The 18,775-nt window shown below is 33.9% G+C and overlaps 1 protein-coding gene across 2 annotated transcripts; it reads right to left on the reverse strand.

Moving 5' to 3' along the window:
• Positions 1 to 501: 501 nt before the first annotated feature.
• On the reverse strand, positions 502 to 14,933 carry LOC131652781 (protein NRT1/ PTR FAMILY 5.8-like). Of its 2 annotated transcripts, none has more exons than XM_058922737.1 (5): positions 14,552 to 14,933; positions 9,180 to 9,295; positions 8,144 to 8,361; positions 1,524 to 2,050; positions 502 to 1,434 (listed from the first exon to the last, which is right to left on the reverse strand). In XM_058922737.1, exons 2-5 carry the CDS (start codon positions 9,232 to 9,234, stop codon positions 600 to 602), a joined length of 1,635 nt encoding a protein of 544 aa, XP_058778720.1. In that variant the 5' UTR covers positions 9,235 to 9,295; positions 14,552 to 14,933; the 3' UTR covers positions 502 to 599. The 2 variants fall into 2 exon arrangements, with proteins under 2 accessions (XP_058778720.1, XP_058778721.1); XM_058922738.1 differs by having other exon boundaries at positions 9,180 to 9,300.
• Positions 14,934 to 18,775: the final 3,842 nt, after the last annotated feature.

Genomic DNA, 18,775 nt, shown 5'->3' on the forward strand with positions numbered 1-18,775 from the left:
CCTATGGATTCAATTTCAAGGGAATCAAATTGCCCGACCCGAAATTACTAGTGTGATCAAGGATTTTTTGTTTACAAGGATCATTTTAGAGTTTCGTTAATTTCAAGGACTAAATGTTCATACATCTACATATATTGGCGATTCACTTGAAAATAATGTGTAGTTTTGTTGTGTGATTCATCATCTTGTTACTTGAGATCCAATTGTGTCTCGGTTTTTACCTTGTATCCCTTGGTTTTGTATCAGAAACTATCTGCATTATGCAGAAGATTTTGGAATGGTTCTCTCAATCATAATAATTATGTGTGTAATTTTAGAAGTGTTTGTGATAAAAGGCTAACATTTCTAATGATCTGATGGTTACGATTAATTCTGTATAAAACCTCTTTTAACACAGATAGTGTACAATAAAAGATAAGAATATGTTATATATTTTATAAAAAATGTCTTTTTAGATTGGTCTTTTTTTTCTTCCGAGTTTACCTTCTAACAGAAAGAACATCATAGAATTACTGTTATATTAATACAAGGGCAACTAGTTCAACAAACAAAGTTTACGCAAAATTACACTTGAAAACTACCTCAGAAAGAAAATAAACTTACGTTTCACAATCTGAATCACTTTTACTATAGTAATATTTACACAATAGTGTATACAACAGCAAGCTAATTGAGCTTAACCAAACTAGAAGCCAATAGTAATTATCCAAACGTGCTTCAACCATATCATCAGAAAACCAACTTGGTGTTCCTTTAGAATCTGTGTATACTTCAACTAGTGTAATCAACAATGCACTCACAAAGCTTCCAACACCAAAAACACTAGTATACAATGCAATTCCCACTGTTCTCATATTCTTTGGAACTTCACCATAAAAGAATTCCTGCATACCAACAACTGTGAAAATATCTGAAACACCGAGAAGAATGTACTGTGGTAACAACCAGAAAATGCTTATCGGCACTATTTCTGCTTGTAACCCTTCACTTCTCATTTGCCGACCGATATCGAGCCGTTTCATTTCAACTAAAGCCGCAATAACCATTGCTATGATTGAGAGAACCATTCCGATTCCCATCCTTTGCATCATGTTTATACCTTTTTCCTGTCGTGTTATCAGCTGAGCAAACGGTATAAATACTCTGTCGTATAACGGCATCAATAGTATTATCGACAATGTTATAGCACTTTGGAGTGTTGCTGGTGGTATCTTGAAATTTTTACCGATATTTCTCTTCATTGTCATTCCTTGTTTTGTGAAAAATGTTGCAGGTTGTTGGAAAATCACTGCAAACATGAGAAGCATTGCCCATATTGGCAATAGCTTAATCACAACTTTGACATTTGGTAGTAGGCACATGCTGATTTTTGAATCCTTATTCGTAACCTTAATGCTTTCCGAGTTTTCGCGACAAAGAGGTCTCTCTTGAAGCCTGTAGCATGAGAAAGATATATTTTGCCCATTAATGATAGATAGTAATTTAGTAAATGTAACTTTTATGCATGTGAAAGTGAAACTTACTCGAGTTCAACACCTTCAGACTTGTCATTTGGTAGTGAAATTTCACAATGGAAGCATTTCAATGCAGATGCTTTTATAGTTTGAAACATGTTCGTGAAAGGCTTCTTATCTTGAAGACTATCATCATCGTCGTCGTGTTTTTTATATGAATATATCGAGCTTCCGCCAGAGAAAACCAAGATGGAAAGAAGCATTGAAATTGCAGGTATTGCAAACCCTAATACCCAACCAAAAGTGTCTTGAATGTAAGACATGAATGTAACACCCATTAGGCTTCCAGCACAAACACCAAAATACCACCATTGGAAGAAAAGTGCTTTTTTGTTGCTACTTGTGTCATCATTGCCACAAGGTAAATCATCTTCTTCACCAAGTTGATCGGCTCCAAAGGCTTGTAGAGATGGATTATATCCACCTTGGCCTAATGAAATTAAATAAAGAGATAATGAAAGGAATGAAGAAGACATTGTTCTCTTTTTGTGATGCCATGACCTTGCCAGTGCTGTTGTTGTCAATGCTACAAGTCCCTGTGAAGAAAACACAAGAAAATATCATTAACTTTGTGAAAAAAGTTGAACTTTCAAATTATTATTAAGAGTTTTGTTTAATCGATTTATTTGAGTTTATCTATTTGCATAAATATTTGTGAAGAAAAGTATTTAGTCAGATGCAGACACAACACTGACCTTACTATGTTGATAATGGTACTATAATTTTTAAAAATATAAGTGATTGTACTTAAATTTTTAAGTATTAGTCAGTGATCGATATCTGATAGAGCAGAGATATAATGTTTAATAATATTGAAATATTCAATAGAAAGGTAACACCAGAGCAAAGCTCCTCAGTGACAAATTCACTGCCAAACCCTAAGGGTGATCAAAATAATAGTCTGCCGTCAAATTCACTTACAATCCTATTTATTAGGGAATATGCTAACTAACTGCCAGCTAGGCAGTGATACCTATTTCATGTTTTCTTTCTTTTTCTTTCTTACATAAACTCTCCATTCTTTGGGCCTAACATTATTCACGCCCACTAACACCTCCCCTTCATTATCAATGGACTCAGCCTCCTTCCTATCATCACCCCCTCCTTCAACACTAGCCTTGTCCTCAAGGCTAAGATCTGGAAATTGACTCTTCAACAGGAGCTCTTCTTCCCAAGTAGCATCACCAACATCCATACCTTCCCACTGGATGAGCCATTCCCTCTTGTGTTGACCCTGCTCCCATCTATCCCTCCAAGACAGTACCCTAGCCGGAATGATGGCTCTCTTGTCTGTTTCTAAACTGGCTGGTAACTCTGGAATAGCAGTGTAATTACCGACTGCTTTCTTCAGCTGAGAGACATGGAAGATAGGATGAATCTTGGAAGATACCGGTAATTGCAGTTTGTATGCAACCTGTCCAATCTTCTGAATAATTTGGAACGGCCCAAAAAAACGAGGAGAAAGCTTTTGGTGGATTCTACGAACCACAGAATGCTGCCGGTGAGGACGCAACTTCAAAAATACCCAGTCCCCAATATCGAAATGAACTGCCCTCCTTTTTTTGTCAGCAAAATGCTTCATTTGTTCTTGAGCATTTTGTAAATTGAACTTCAGCTGACGTAATGCTTCGTCCCTGTCTCGCAACTCCTGTGCAACAGCTTCAGCACGAGTCTCACCCTCCAAATAATGCACCAACACCGGAGGTTTCCGACCGTATACCACTTCAAAGGGTGTGAAACCTGTTGACACGTGAAAAGTGGTATTGTACCACAGTTCTGCCCAAGGTATCCAGTGTGCCCAAGACTTGGGTTGGTCTGAAATAAAGCAACGTAAATAGGCCTCTAGGCATCTATTTACCACTTCTGTCTGCCCATCTGTTTGAGGATGGTAAGCTGATGACATTTTCAGCACCGTACCCAACAACTTAAACAATTCTTTCCAAAATATACTAACAAACAAGGGATCACGGTCGCTAAGGATTGATTCAGGAATACCATGGAGTCGCACCACTTCTTTCACAAAAATTGCAGCAATCGAACGGGCCGTAAACGGATGTTTAAGAGGAATAAAATGACTATATTTTGATAGACGATCAACTACCACCAAAATAGCTTCGAAGCCATTACTCTTCGGTAAGTTCGTAATAAAATCCATGGATATTTCACTCCATATTAACACTGGAATGGGCAAGGGTTGTAACAAGCCACTAGGTGTGGTTGCTGCATATTTCTGCCTTTGACAAGTGTCACACGCCTTCACAAAATCCTGCACGCGTTTCATCATTCCTGGCCAGTACAGGGTCCCGGCCATTCTTCTATAGGTGCGTAGATATCCGGAATGTCCCCCACTTGGGGAGGAATGAAAGTCTTTCAGCAAATCCTCAATGATTGGAGACTGTGCTGGAATCACAAGTCTGTCTTTGTAGAACAGAATTCCCCCTTTGAGAGTAAAACCTGGCTTAGCATTAGGATCTGATTGAATGGCCTCTACAATCCGTTTGAGCACTGGATCATTCAGCACCTCTTGTTGCAACTGCCCTCCTTGTTTCCATATCGGATAAGACACGAGGTTGTTTACTTCGACATCTTCATGTTGTCTGGATAAGGCATCGGCAACCTTATTCTCCACCCCTACTTTATAAAAAACCTCAAAGTCGAAGCCTAATAATTTAGCAATCCATTCCTGCTGATTAACCGTAGTAATACGTTGCTGGAGCAAATGTCTTAGACTTTTCTGATCTGAATAAACAACAAACTTCCTACCTAATAGGTAATGTCTCCAATGTTGAATAGCTAAAACTAGTGCCATTAATTCTTTATCATAAGCTGACTTAGATAATTTAGAGGGAGTAAAAGCCTTGCTAAAATAAGCGATAGGGTGTTTCAACTGCATTAACACCGCACCAACCCCTTTTCCTGAGGCATCACATTCAATTTCGAAGGGCAAGTTGAAATTCGGTAGAGCCAAAACAGGAGCAGAGGTCACAGCATGTTTTAACTTCTCAAATGCTTCCTTGGCCCTTGCATTCCAATGAAATCCATCCTTTTTAGTCAACTCTGTTAAGGGTCTCGCAATGTTGCCATAATTTGCAATGAATTTTCGATAGTAACCGGTCAACCCCAAAAACCCACGCACTCCTTTCACAGTTGTTGGTACAGGCCAATTCAACACACTAGTAACCTTGGTAGGATCCACAGTCACCCCTTCTTTAGAAATGACATGGCCTAGATATGCCACCTGTTGTTGACCAAAAGCACACTTGCTTTTATTAGCCACAAACTGATTTTGATGCAGCAGCTGTAATACCACCTCTAAATGCTTCATATGCGTGCTCCAGCTATCACTATACACTAAGATATCGTCGAAGAACACAAGAACAAATTTTCTTAGATACGGTTTAAAAACTTCATTCATGACAGATTGGAATGTTGCAGGGGCATTGACGAGACCGAAAGGCATGACCATGAACTCATAATGGCCTTCATGAGTCCGAAAAGCAGTTTTGTGAACATCCTCTTCCTTCATTCGGATTTGGTGATAACCGGATTTTAAATCCAATTTAGAAAAGTAGCTAGAACCATGCAACTCGTCAAGTAATTCATCAACAACCGGAATGGGATATTTATCTTGCACAGTGACCTTGTTCAATGCTCGATAATCTACACACATGCGCCAAGAGTGATCCTTTTTTTTAACTAAGATGACAGGACTAGAGAAAGCACTTGTGCTATTACGGATCACACCCTGTTGAAGCAAATTCTGGATTTGTCTTTCAATCTCATCTTTATGATGATGAGGATACCTGTATGGTCTCACACTCACTGGACCTGCCCCTTGGAGTAATACAATAGCATGGCTAGTATTTCTAGTAGGAGGAAGACCACTAATGTCACAAAAAACTCCAGGAAATTTGTCCAGTACCCCTTGTAGTTCACTATGTTGCACAGGAGCATCACTTTGGGTCTGAACCTCACTAATTGTCAAGTTTGACCAGTATCTAGCCTCACTTGCACTGTCATAGTGTAGCATGCTTTGGAAGGTGGCCACTTGCTCTTCCTCTGATTGGCCAATCAGTTTCACTTGCTGTTCCTGATAAGTAAACACCATGGACATCTCCTTCCAATCCATCGTCACCTTGCCAAGAGTTTCGAGCCAAACTACACCCATGATTAAATCCACACCCCCTAACTCCAATATATAAGCATCAAAAGTGGTCAGCATCTCTCCTAACCGAATAGAAATTCCATTACATTTTCCCATTGTCAAAATACGATGGCCGTCACCCAATTTGACTCCTAAAGGGTGGGAAGGAACCAAAGGTAACCCCAAAGCTGCCACCACCTTAGGAGATATGAAATTGTGAGTTGCACCACTGTCAATTAGAACCAAAATCGTAGCACCCTGTAAACAACCCTCCAACTTCATAGTACGCACCTGTTTTTGAGATGCAGAGACCCCAAACACTCCCATGGGTTTGCATTCCAGAACCTCATCCTCTTTTTCATCTTCCAAATAAGCATCCAACACGACAATCTCCCCCTCCTCATTGACGGTTTCATCATCTCCCAAAATGATAACCCGGAGTTGTTTCGAAGCACATTGATGAAGAGGATCCCACCGTTCGTTGCAGCGAAAACACAACCCTTTTGCACGCCGTTCACTGACCTCCGCCGCTGGTAAATGACGGACACCGCGAGGGTTACGGCGAGTACTATCCCCAGAAATATTGCGAGATGCATTAGAGGACAGAGAGGGTTTGTTTGACCCGGTTGAGATAGTGGACCCCGAAACCGCACGAGGTTGACCCGAATTAAGCCCAGATGGGTTAGAGTTAAGAGACCCGGTACCAACCCCTTCACTTTGGGTCCAAATTTGTTTGGAAGGACGAACCCAAGGAGAATAACCCGATTTAAAACGTGACCCGGAGCCATGACCCGACACCTCGGCAAATTCACGCTCGACGTCACGTGCCAGTTGCATTGCAAGATAACGGTTTCGAGGTTGGAAGGTACGAACGCGAGAACGAATATCGTGGCGTAAACCACCAATAAAGTAGCCGAGAAATTGTTGTTCAGGCAACCGGCCGCACTGAGAAGAGTACAATTCAAATTCGGCAACATAATCCTCAACAGATCCCGTTTGCTTCAACTCCTTGAGCTCTTCAAACGGATTTTCCAAGCGACCACCTCCGAAACGAACCATCATTGCCGCCGTTAAATTCTCCCACGACAGATCCTCCGTCGAATCACGCCAAAGATTAAACCAATGGATCGTTGGGCCTTCCATGCTCAGTTTCGTCAATTGAATACGAACCTCTGCTGATATGTTTTGAACCTCGAAATAAGTTTCAGCACGCGTAATCCATGCCACTGGATCCTCACCAGTGAAAGCAGGTAATTCCACCTTCTTTGCTGCTAAGCGAAATTCATCCAACGGCGACGTCACCGTTGTTCCGCTACCGAGAGGGGTTTCTCGATTCGCTAAAGCACGCTGAATTTCCTCTGCGATCACAGCACGCAAACCAGACACACCTTCCTCAATATTGCTCATACGTTCCTCCAAAGCAGTGAGTCTTTCAGTCATTCTGGTGTTCATGAACTAAGTAGGTCGGACCAATTGATAGAGCAGAGATATAATGTTTAATAATATTGAAATATTCAATAGAAAGGTAACACCAGAGCAAAGCTCCTCAGTGACAAATTCACTGCCAAACCCTAAGGGTGATCAAAATAATAGTCTGCCGTCAAATTCACTTACAATCCTATTTATTAGGGAATATGCTAACTAACTGCCAGCTAGGCAGTGATACCTATTTCATGTTTTCTTTCTTTTTCTTTCTTACATAAACTCTCCATTCTTTGGGCCTAACATTATTCACGCCCACTAACACCTCCCCTTCATTATCAATGGACTCAGCCTCCTTCCTATCAATATCAGACACTCTAACACTGACACATGATAAACAGTCAAACACTCTAACCCGTACTTAAGTGTCTAGGTTATAGGTTATATATAGTTCCTAAAAGAAACTCCCTTTGTTACAAAAACAAATTTTGAAGAAAATAATCTTGCCTCACACTACATATGATAGTAGAATCTTTTCTTGAAGAGTTTGAATAGCTCTAAAATGAAAAGTCAGGGTAAACATTTTTCCCTATAGTGAAAAAAAAGAGTTTAATTTTCTTTTTTAATCAAAATTTGGATGGATATTCTGATGAAATGTAGAATATAACTTGGAAAAGGAGGAAAACTTTCACTGATTGAGAAGTGAAATCTCAACTTTTCCAAAACATCAATATCTGTAATTTTTGCTACAGAAACTCCAATTTGACCAAAATACCATAGAAAACTCTAGCCCCCCACATATTCTTAAATATGAGTGTTATGACTCAGACTCCAACAAACTTAATGGATCTCCTAATGCTAATAATACTATACTATATATAAAGTAGGTCGTCCAAATTTTCAGCCATGTGTAGTATTACATTGCATATAAAGTTTGAGCAAAACTTTGTAACAAATATATCATGAAAATAAAAAATAACAACTTTTAGTATAAGTTTGAAATCAACTTTGACATCTCAACTTTATTTTGAAAAATATATAAAATTTCTGGATGATGACTCACCATAACATAGAGAAAAGATGAGGACATTATGGTGGAATATTTGTCCCAGTAAGCATCTGCAATAGGTGCCACTAATAATGGCATTATGGAAGTGAATCCAACCCAACTATTTACCATTTTTGCTGCTGATGAGTTGCTTAAGTTCACAACATCTGTTAGATAGGTTACCAAATTTGATGCTACCCCTTTGAATGCAAACCTCTCTATACCTGCAATGACTGTCGAATAGCACCAAAAACAAGTAAAATATAAGTCCTTACCCTATGATTGATGAAGAAGAATACAAAAAACCACAAGGACATGCAAGAAATCTTGGTTGGATTATAATATCAAAACATGCATACAAATGAGGACTAGGGTTTTAAATCGTGGCAACGACGTTGTGTCGTGATTCAAGATATTGAGGAGAATTGTAGGTAAATGAAATTCATATCACAATTGTATGGAACTTGAATTCAACTGTAGCGCCTTGCATTTAGGCAAAAGCCTTAATGCAAGGTCTTCCTGTTAAATTCAATTCAACAACGGACAATCCCAATTTATTTAGTAGCAATCTACGGATACATTGTACAAACATCAAAAACCATAATATCGCAATTAAGATTACGATCGTGGAAAGAAACCCTATTAAAGACTAGTTTTCTACATTTTTCAACAACAGACAATTCCAATTTGTCTCGCTGTTGAATTCAACAACAAACAATCTCAATTTGTAACAAAAACCATAATATCGCACTCGAGATTATGAAGTAGAAAGAAACTCTATTAAAGACTAGTTTCATATATTTTTCATTTGCAATTACATATATTCAATGGAATGGAGTATTTTTTATTATTTCTTCATGCTCTTAAGATGGAAACTAAGAAATATCAAAGCAAAATTAGATACTTCATTTTTCTCATCCATGAATATGCTTTAATATAACAATTTATGTGCTCAATCTTGAAAAAAAATTCATCCCTCATAGGATACACACTTGAAAATGCAATATAAAGATAAACATAATATTTATATAAATACACACATAGAATTTACCTATGAGAAGAATGCATGAATTGCTGAGCCTCTTCTGTTTGTGTCCACCAGCCATAATAAGAAAAACAGGAAGATACCAAATGCTTGTAGAAAAATGCAGCAACCAATATCCAAATCTGCACTATAAAATTCCCTAAATGAACCAAAGCTAAGAAAAAATCAAAAACATAATTGTTTGTGATTCCTCATGAATCATGTTTTGGTCTTTAAAAATCACTACAAATAATTGTGAAGACACCAATAGTACCAACTCAGTTACAATTTTGAGACCTTAAGTTTAGGCTTTAAATGACATTGAAGATTGTATAGTACATATATAGCAATATTTATTTGTCTCTAGCACCTTAATGGAACACTAGACATTCACTTTGTTCACTTTGTTAATGGCACACCAAAAAGCATACCAAAAAAGTTACAAAATGCATTTTAGTTAGATAAATATGAAAAATATGAAAAAGTTAGAGGGCACTTTCAGTTACAGAAATGAATATAATTACATCAGGTTGATTCTGTGAAACAAATTCTCTACTCTCTCTAAAGTTGTGCCTCACATGTTTGACACATGTTCTTTGCTATGAATTGTTCTTCTTGAAAATGTTGTGGAAATTGTGTCTTGTGTAGTTATTGATCTCGACCGTTTAAGTTAATAATCGAGATTATTTAAATCTATACTCTTGAATCGCAAAATAAACTATGAATAATTGATAATTTGCAAGAACACGAAATCATAAAATAATAACTAATATGTCACTATGAGTGTTTGATACTCTTGAATCGCAAAATAAACTATTAATAATTGATACTCCCTCCATTTTTATTTTCTTTTATAAGTAAAATTTGACTTTTTACATTCAATGAATAAATGATGTATTTAGACTATATATAGACTAGATTCATTAATTATTCGATGAATTTAAAAAGTTAAAATTTGCTTATAATAAAGAATGAAGGAAGTAATTTGCAAAAAGACGAAATCGTAAAATAATACCTAATATGTCACGATAAGGGTGCGTTTGATTTGAAATTGAGGGACTGGACAAGACAGTTTTTCTTGTACTCTATTTGATGCAGAAACTAATCAGGAGACTTGACAAAACATGTGAGAGGACAAGACAAAAATTTGAATTTTTGTCCTTCAGCAAATCATGAGAAAACTTTTTGTCCCAAATACAAATTATCAAAAACTATCAAAATATCATATTTTATATATCAATAAAGAATATTATATAAAAAAAATTATATTATTATATTCAATATATAAACTTATCAAATAAAATAGATTAAAAAAATTGTCCAGTGCTTCAATTATCAAATACAATATAGTACAAAAAGTTATCTTATACTATTATGTACTGTCATGTACTGTTCTGTCCAATACTTATTATTTTGCAAATCAAACACGCCAGTCAATAAATAAAAGTGATAGAGCAATAGAAATACTTTTAAAATGTGAACAAATTTCATCTAGCAAAATAAGTAGGAAGAATAACGTACATTGTTATGAAAATATACACAATATCTTTTATAAATAAAAAAAAGGTATAAAAAATAAAATTTAATTAATAGAGAGAAAAAAAGGTTAGTGGTTAACGGAGGGAGGTTACACTAAATCAAGTAAAAGATATTATATGATCAAAACTTTTTGACCAAATCATGTACTATCACAAATAAAAATAATATAACTAATTTTTAAGGAAAATAGATTTTTATATTTTTAATTTATAATTAAGAGACATAATACATAGAAAACTTTTGAAAGGTACAATTTTACAATAATTCCTTACATAATTAAAAATTCAAAAGGATATTCAAAATGAATTTTCTAGATCAAGAGTAATATGAATTGGATTAAGATATGTAGAACTTTAACACACCGTACCTTAACCCTATTAACTATAAAAAAAAAATATTAACAAGTGACTTGTTCTGACTACATTAAATTTTAATCATAGAATCTTCAATCATAAATATTAATATTAAGTTTTTATAACTTATTTTTTTCTCCTAAACTTTATCCAAGAATCGAATAAGATTATTTATAACTTGACTCCTCCATAACTAGATTATATCATAATTTTTTTATTTAGTGCATACTTTTCACACAAGAGACAATGATCGTCCTTAAGTTAAAGCCAATTAGCCAATTGAGCTCAATCATATGGTAGATAAACTTAGATGTAATTGTATAAAATTATATATTAGGTCAAATAGAAGGAAAAAAAAATCAACCTAACAAGCAAAATTTGCAGTGGATTTACACATGTCCTATGATTCTATTTCACTAAACGTGTTTACTTTAAATGTCGACATGGTGATTTGGAAAGGTTAATCAAACACTATATACCTAAAATATTGATAAATAAAAATGATTAAAAAGGTGTCTCTTAATTTAGGGAACTACTATTTATCAAATTTTAAAGGAAATTAAAATGCATGTACCATCATGGTCAGGCTATAAATAAATTAAGATTCAGTGTTGCAACCTTTGTGCTATCGTAGTGTCCATTATCAACTTTATGTTTTGTTTTTTTATCACAAGTAAATTGTCTTTCTAATCATGTTTTGGCTTTTGATCTTCTTGTTTACCAAAAAATTGTCTTTCTAATCCAACTTTAGAATATGATCTTTTTTAAATAGTTTTTTAGTTGACCAGTCACACTACTTTATGATCAATTCGTCTACTCCATCTATTCTAAAAACTAAGGATAATTAAAATAATTTATTTTAAAGAAATTTTATTTACTAAAATATTTTTTTCGACCCCTCTATTTTAAAAGCTAGTTTTTTTTATCCCCATTCAATTTTATGATCACTTTTACTAAATTTAATATTTATATCATATTTTTGGAACAACTTTATTAAATTTGTCTATTTAGAAATTATCATACAGTAAAACTTATCCTAAAATGCATAAAAAATCTGAAAATTATAAAATTAAAAAATTAAAATTTTAAAATAGATAGATCAAAGCTTTTTAAAAAAAAAATAAAAATCCATTTAAATCTATAATTTCTTAACAAAATTTATATAAATTATTTTTAATTTTCCATCCCAATTTTTTTAATAAATTAAACATGTTATATGTATCTATTTTAATAATATATGTTTAGATACCCAGACAAATTCATTGAGATATTATATTGAAAAAAAATTAGTACAAAGCGATTTATAAATGAAACTATTATAATTTTTTTATTAACTAAACTTTATTATAATTTTAAATTATTTTTTATTTATTCTTTATATCTACAAGGAACAAGAACATGCATGTTAACCTTGAGGTAAGCATGTTACACACGCGCACACACAATTTCCACAAGCAAGCACAACATGAACACATACTTAGAAAATGAGTATGTGGGAGAATAAATAAACATTAGGAGTATATGATCATGAGTAAATATATGAAAAAATATAACTTTATTTTGCAAATGATCACTCTTTCCTTGTGTACTATTTCTTTTTAAGGTTGGTGCTTCAATGAGATGTAAACCACTTTGCTTGATTATAACATAGTGGAGTGACAAATTATATCCACATTAACAAAATGTTATAAAAAAAATTAATTGTCGAGTTTTATATTCACATGGATTAGGTCATCCTAACTATTCATCCACCAACCCTAATTTGGTTATACAACAAACATGTGAATGTAAGGAGAAACTTATTTTTTATCAGTATTTTTAAGTCAATTCAGAATTTCTGTTCAATTTAGAAGAGACCTCTGTTATTTCAATCAAATGATTTTGAATTAATTAATGTCAGATAATTTTACATGTCTAGACATGTAAAATTATGTGACATTAATTGATCGAAAATTAAATTACTCTTAACCCTAATTTGTTTAATTTGTTTATTCATTTGCCTTGATTATGTTTTTCAAATTTGGGAAATAGAACAAAACAATTTATTTTCCTAATTAAGCCAATGTTAACTTACATTAGAAAAATGTTCAATAAAACAAAATAAGTAAATAAAATAATCACATTCATAAACATGGCTTCCATCACCATCTAATTACTTTTTTTGTTGATATATAAAATCACATACTCTTGTAACTATCCAAATTCATATCACTAACTTAGCTTTTCATTACTTTCACGCCATTTTCACCTATACACTACACTTCACGTATGTGAAATGGTTTTCTATTTTTTCATATCTTTTCCTTTCTTGATACCAAATTATAATGTCATCAATAACAAACACTATGCAACTAGTCCTATTGCCTGTACTTTTTAGTCATAAAGCAAAAGGTGTTTTCAAATTATATAAAAAAAAAGCATAGTCCAAATTAACTTTCCTAATTATGTTATGTATACAAGCAATACTTTATCTCTATGGTGCATCTAATCTTTGAAAAATTTATCCACACAAAAATTATATCATCAATAAAGAAACAAAATTATCTAACATATCTTTCGGGAAAAAATTATTATTTCACGAAATACAAAAACTATTATCATACCTGAGCGAAGAGAGTAAAATACGAATCTACTACAACAATTACACGATACAACAAATATAAAGACCTTTTGATTTAAAGAGATAAAATCGTTCATGTAATAAGAGATCCACATACAATGTGAAAAATTCGAGAAATTGAAACTTATAGATATAATTTTGATTAAAAATCAAAATGCGCTTAAGTTTATAAAATTAATGAATTATGTGCAACTGAGTGCGGTGGGATGATGACTTAAAGTAATGACTTGTTCCGCCATATGTTTGGGCTGCTTATGGTCATTGTCTATGAGGTATTAAAGATTCAAAGGGTAACGAAAGAAGCAATTATGCAAAGCAAAACAACATAGATGAAATATGTAATGGAAAGGCTTTTAGGACAGAAAGTGATTTCTCCTACTAGGATTTTTATCAAATAATTGTGAAGGGTTTATCAAGATATGTGTTCATAATGAAGTTCATATTCACAAGAACTTTAATTTCCACTAAACAAGGACAAAAATGACTCCTCAATTTGGTAAATTGCTTTAAAATTTAAAGACATTTTTCTTTTCTTCAAAGGGATTCAAAAGAATAAGAATCTATACATTGATTCTCCATCTTTATATGTGTGATTGATCCCAACATTGACCATAAAGTTTAGGTACTAGGGTCTCCATGCTTCAATAATCAACATCACTATCTTTCTATAAACCATTATCTTTTTATCTCCTCTTTTCAAAGATTATCTAGGAAAAGAAGAAAGAACAAAATTTGAAATAAACAATCACCTTTTTTTTTTCTTTTACAAAGGTGTTCTAAATGCTCATCACACTTATATCAAAATATGAAATTTATGAAAATATTATCAAATGTGCATTAAAGCAAGTAATAATAATAAAGATTAAAAAAAGACATAAAATTGGTACCTTAAGAGATGTTGGAAGAATGCACTTTTCTTGGATCTACAAATTTCAAGTTGGCATCAAATTATATGTTGACAAATCAAGAATCATTGTTCTTTGATCTCTTGGCACAAAAATTATTCCTCCATCATCACAATTTTGATGTAGAAAAGAGAACTTTGTAAATAACTTGATGAAAGGTGATAATGATCAATGATGAATCTTTTTCACTATAATATCTCCTAATAATGCTGAAAGCTTGTTGGAATTTTTCAAAAATTGAGATCCGATTTATCTTTTCCAATGCAATTTTTTAATTTTTTTGTTGAAAATGATGATAGTGTTTAGTGATTCTTGATGTACAATCATGTGATTGTTGTTTTTTTTCCCAAGAAAAGTAGAGTTTCTTGGCTATCATCTTAAAAATTGAAAAATTGAATCGATAAGGCATTTGATTCTCTTTATAGATGAAGAAAATTTGTTATATATGTGAGAGAAGATAAAAAAAAAAAAGTCTAATTAAAAATAAAAATTATATTTTTAAAATGAAGATAAATCTCATTATTCCAAATTCTTGGATGTATGTTAAGGTCGATAGATTTTGGAGCTTCAAAGCATCACTAGTAGCTATTCTGATGTACCAAGGAATGAAAGTACTATTAAATGTGAATAATAATTTAGAGAAGCACCAATTATATTATAATTTATTTATTACCAATTATATTATAATTTATTTATTACCAATTATATTATAATTTATTTATTTTTAACACAAAGGAAGCATCAATTATATGATTCTTATTATACCAAGAAGCATCAATTATATGATATAATACTTAAAAAAAAGGATTGCGTAGTAATGGTTTTAACACTTCATGTCATTGTTTGAACTTCAATTCGGCTAATAGTTTCAATAAGCAATTATTTCAATTTCAATAGGTTAATAAGCAATTATTGTCACATCATTTCACAATAATTTGTGAGAAGTTAAAATCAATCATGGTTGTCAAAAATAGGGGTGGCAAAACGGGCCGTGGTCAGTCGGGCCAGTCCGCGCACCTGCCAAACCCGCCCCGCGGAAGTCCGCCGCCCGCTAAAGCCCGCCCCTCCTCCAAAACTCACTCTTTTTTTAGTTATTTCTAGTAATTTCAATTCTTGATGGTTTATTTTATACATTTATTTATAAATATATGTAATATTTTTTTTATTAAATTTGTTAAAAAGTTACTTTTATAAAAAATTGTTTTACAAAATAAGCGAAAAGTTTAATTAAAAGGTAAAAAAAAGCCTATTAATATATTAAAAAAATATAAATAAAAATAGGCGGGTAAGCCCGCCGCCCGCCAACCCGCCATCTTGGCGGGGCGAACATGACTTTTATGCCATTTTGCTTGGCGGGCATGCCCGCCCCGCTCGTTTTTTGGCGGGCATAAGGCGGGGCGGGGCGGGGCGGACAGCCCGTTTTGCCACCCCTAGTCAAAAATATCTTTCTAGAAATGTATTAAAACTTTAAGTGATAAAGAAAATAAAATTGTATTTCGAGAGTGCCCGAAGTCAAGGTTGAAAAAAATCGAAAAAATAGTAGAAAGGTCGGCGAAGTACGATAGAGTCGTTAATGGATTGTGTTTTGCACTTGTTATGTATTGGTTGAATTTGAACAATTATAAATATGCGTCTCTATCATTCTTTCTAAAACAACTTTTAGAATGTAGTTTGAAAGACACCGGGATCATAAAACATTTCTAGGGAAAAATTAGAGAGTCAAGTGTAGAAATTTTTATGATTGTTTTCTTGAAATTTGGGAAATCTTTGAAGGTGTCTAAAGGAATTGAGAAACACTTCTAAACACATTGGAATTATGTGATTCATATATAGAAAATTGGAGAGATTATGAATTATTTGGGTAGAAAATATGGTTTCTCTTCAGGAATATGAGTGACTATTTTTTTTAACTCTTTCAATAGTATTTTGTAATCTCTTTTCTAGAGTAGATCAGTTCGATTAATCTGGTTAAAAAGGTTCCTTTTTGAGTTTTTGTATTTTATCTCCCTCTTGCTTGTTGTAGATTTGCTAGCACTGATTGTAGGTTATGTTGATTGTTTGAAAATATTCTATTCTTGGACAGATGTGATAAGAGCAACCTGAGTCAATGAGCTAACTATCTTTAGTTTCTAAACTCAATACTACTAGTGCACCGACATCCTCATAACTTTCCTCACCCAAGGCAACTGCAGCTTGACCATAATCTTCATTGACCTTTCTCTTAGGACAATCCCTTTTAAAGTGACCGATTTTCTGAAAATTAAAATATTTTACCTTTAACTTGTCAGACCTCTTTGATTTGGACATCGCTTTACACTCACCTCCTCGCTTGACACATTTAAGCCTTCACCACTATCTTCAGTCTTCAAATCTTTCGACTTTGAAAATTCTTTGGATTTCACCGTCGTCTGGACTTCATCCAAAGTAATAGTACATTCTTTACCATAAACAAGAGCATCCTTAAAGTGCTCAAAGGATCTGGGTAATGAACTCAACAAGAGCAAAGTCTTGTCCTCATCTTGAATCTTCACTTCAATATTCTTAAGATCATCAATAATCTTGTGAAATTATGTAAGTTGCTCAACTATGGATTTGTTCTCCACCATTCGGAATGAATAGAGTTGTTGTTTCAAATATAACTTGTGAGCCAAAGACTTTGTCATATACAATGCTTCAAGTTTTTCCCACATAGTAACCATAGTTTTCCCCCTGGCAACTTCTCTAAGAAGTTTATCCCTGAGGCACAAGATAATGGCACTCCTGGCCTTATCCAACATCTCGGTCTTGTGTACCTGTGTAAGCCCTGCAGACATCCATGTTTCACTCTTCAAAGCATCAATACATTTCTCTTGAATTAAAATTTTTTGCATCTTAATTTTCTACAGCCTGAAGTCGTTGTTACCGAAAAATTTCTTGATCTCCCATCTAACCATGATGCTCACTTATAAACAATACTTCTTTGTTCCACGCTCACTGTTAGTTACCAATTTGTGTAAATATCTTAGGTAATTTTTGGTAACTCTCAAGTCTTTTTGTGGTTAATAGTAGTATTTTATTATCATTTGGTATATATATTCTTATATTTATATTGTTGTTGAATAGTTCTTATCTTTGCAATCTGTGTTGGATTTTGTAGTTTTTATAGATAATTGGAAGCTTGGACCATAGAAAAAGGGCTTTGAAGATGTTCCAAGACCAAAACCATGGATTGTTGGAAAGAGGTAGCGCGCTAAGCGAGGCTGGGCCCGCTAAGCGCGGTTTTGAAGAAAAGAAGGAAGTTCTGGCAGAAAGTGTCGCGCTAAGCGAGGTCTGGAGCCCGCTTAGCGCGGTTGGGCGGTTTAGCAATTTTTTATAGCGCGCTTAGCGGGCTACACCGCGCTAAGCGCGGTCTGCGAAACTTTGTTTATTTGTTTATGGGCCAGATCACTTTGAGAAAGGGAGAGATATTTTTAGAGAGAAAGAAGAGCACAAAACACTGTAGCAAACTAAGAGTTGAAGATTCGAAGCCTTGATCGTCGATTAATCGCCTTTGATGCTTGTTGATCTTCATCCTTTCCTTCTTGAGCAAGCTACCATTCTCATGGATAGCTAAATCTCTTTTGTATCAAGATAAGATGTAATCTTCCTAACCTTTTGTATGTATTTCTTGTGAATATATTGTGTATGAACAAGTGATGATCAATATAGATGGTTTAGTTTGTTTATTAAAGCTTTTCTATGGTATAAATGTTTGAGACATCAATGTTTGTATCTAGACCTAACTTATCATCTTTCAAACTATAAGTTGCAGACATGGATTTAGCGTTTGATGTTTACTAAGTATCGGTTTTTAAAACGTTACTTGTATTGTTTAAACGGTGGAGAAATCGTCGGTTAAACAATACGGTAAATCTAGCTATATCGTTGCGGACACGGACGATATAGACGTCGATGCGTAATTATGTTGATCGTTAGCAAGTTCATAGACATATATTTATAAGGAAACATACAAATTTAGGTTGATGAAATCAAATCTTGATACATTTTCTTTAACTTAGAACTTTCATAAATTTACTCTTTGCTACTAAAATTGTTAAATGATCTTTTGCAAATCCAAAACTAAAGTAACATTAACTCAAGACAAAATAGGCTATAGAACGGCGGTGATATCGCAATAATCCCTGTGGATACGATATAAACGAAAAGTACACCACAATACTCTTTCAA

Source organism: Vicia villosa, linkage group LG2 (assembly GCF_029867415.1).
Source record: "Vicia villosa cultivar HV-30 ecotype Madison, WI linkage group LG2, Vvil1.0, whole genome shotgun sequence".
NCBI lineage: Eukaryota > Viridiplantae > Streptophyta > Magnoliopsida > Fabales > Fabaceae > Vicia > Vicia villosa.

Coding starts and splice junctions, on each gene's coding strand:
- LOC131652781 (XM_058922737.1), bottom strand. CDS start 9,234: ATGGCTGGTGGACACAAACAGAAGAGGCTCAGCAATTCATGCATTCTT. Junction 2,051..8,143: donor CATCTTTTCTCTATGTTATG/GTGAGTCATCAT, acceptor TTTTCTTCACAG/GGACTTGTAGCATTGACAAC. Junction 1,435..1,523: donor TCTGAAGGTGTTGAACTCGA/GTAAGTTTCACT, acceptor CTCATGCTACAG/GCTTCAAGAGAGACCTCTTT.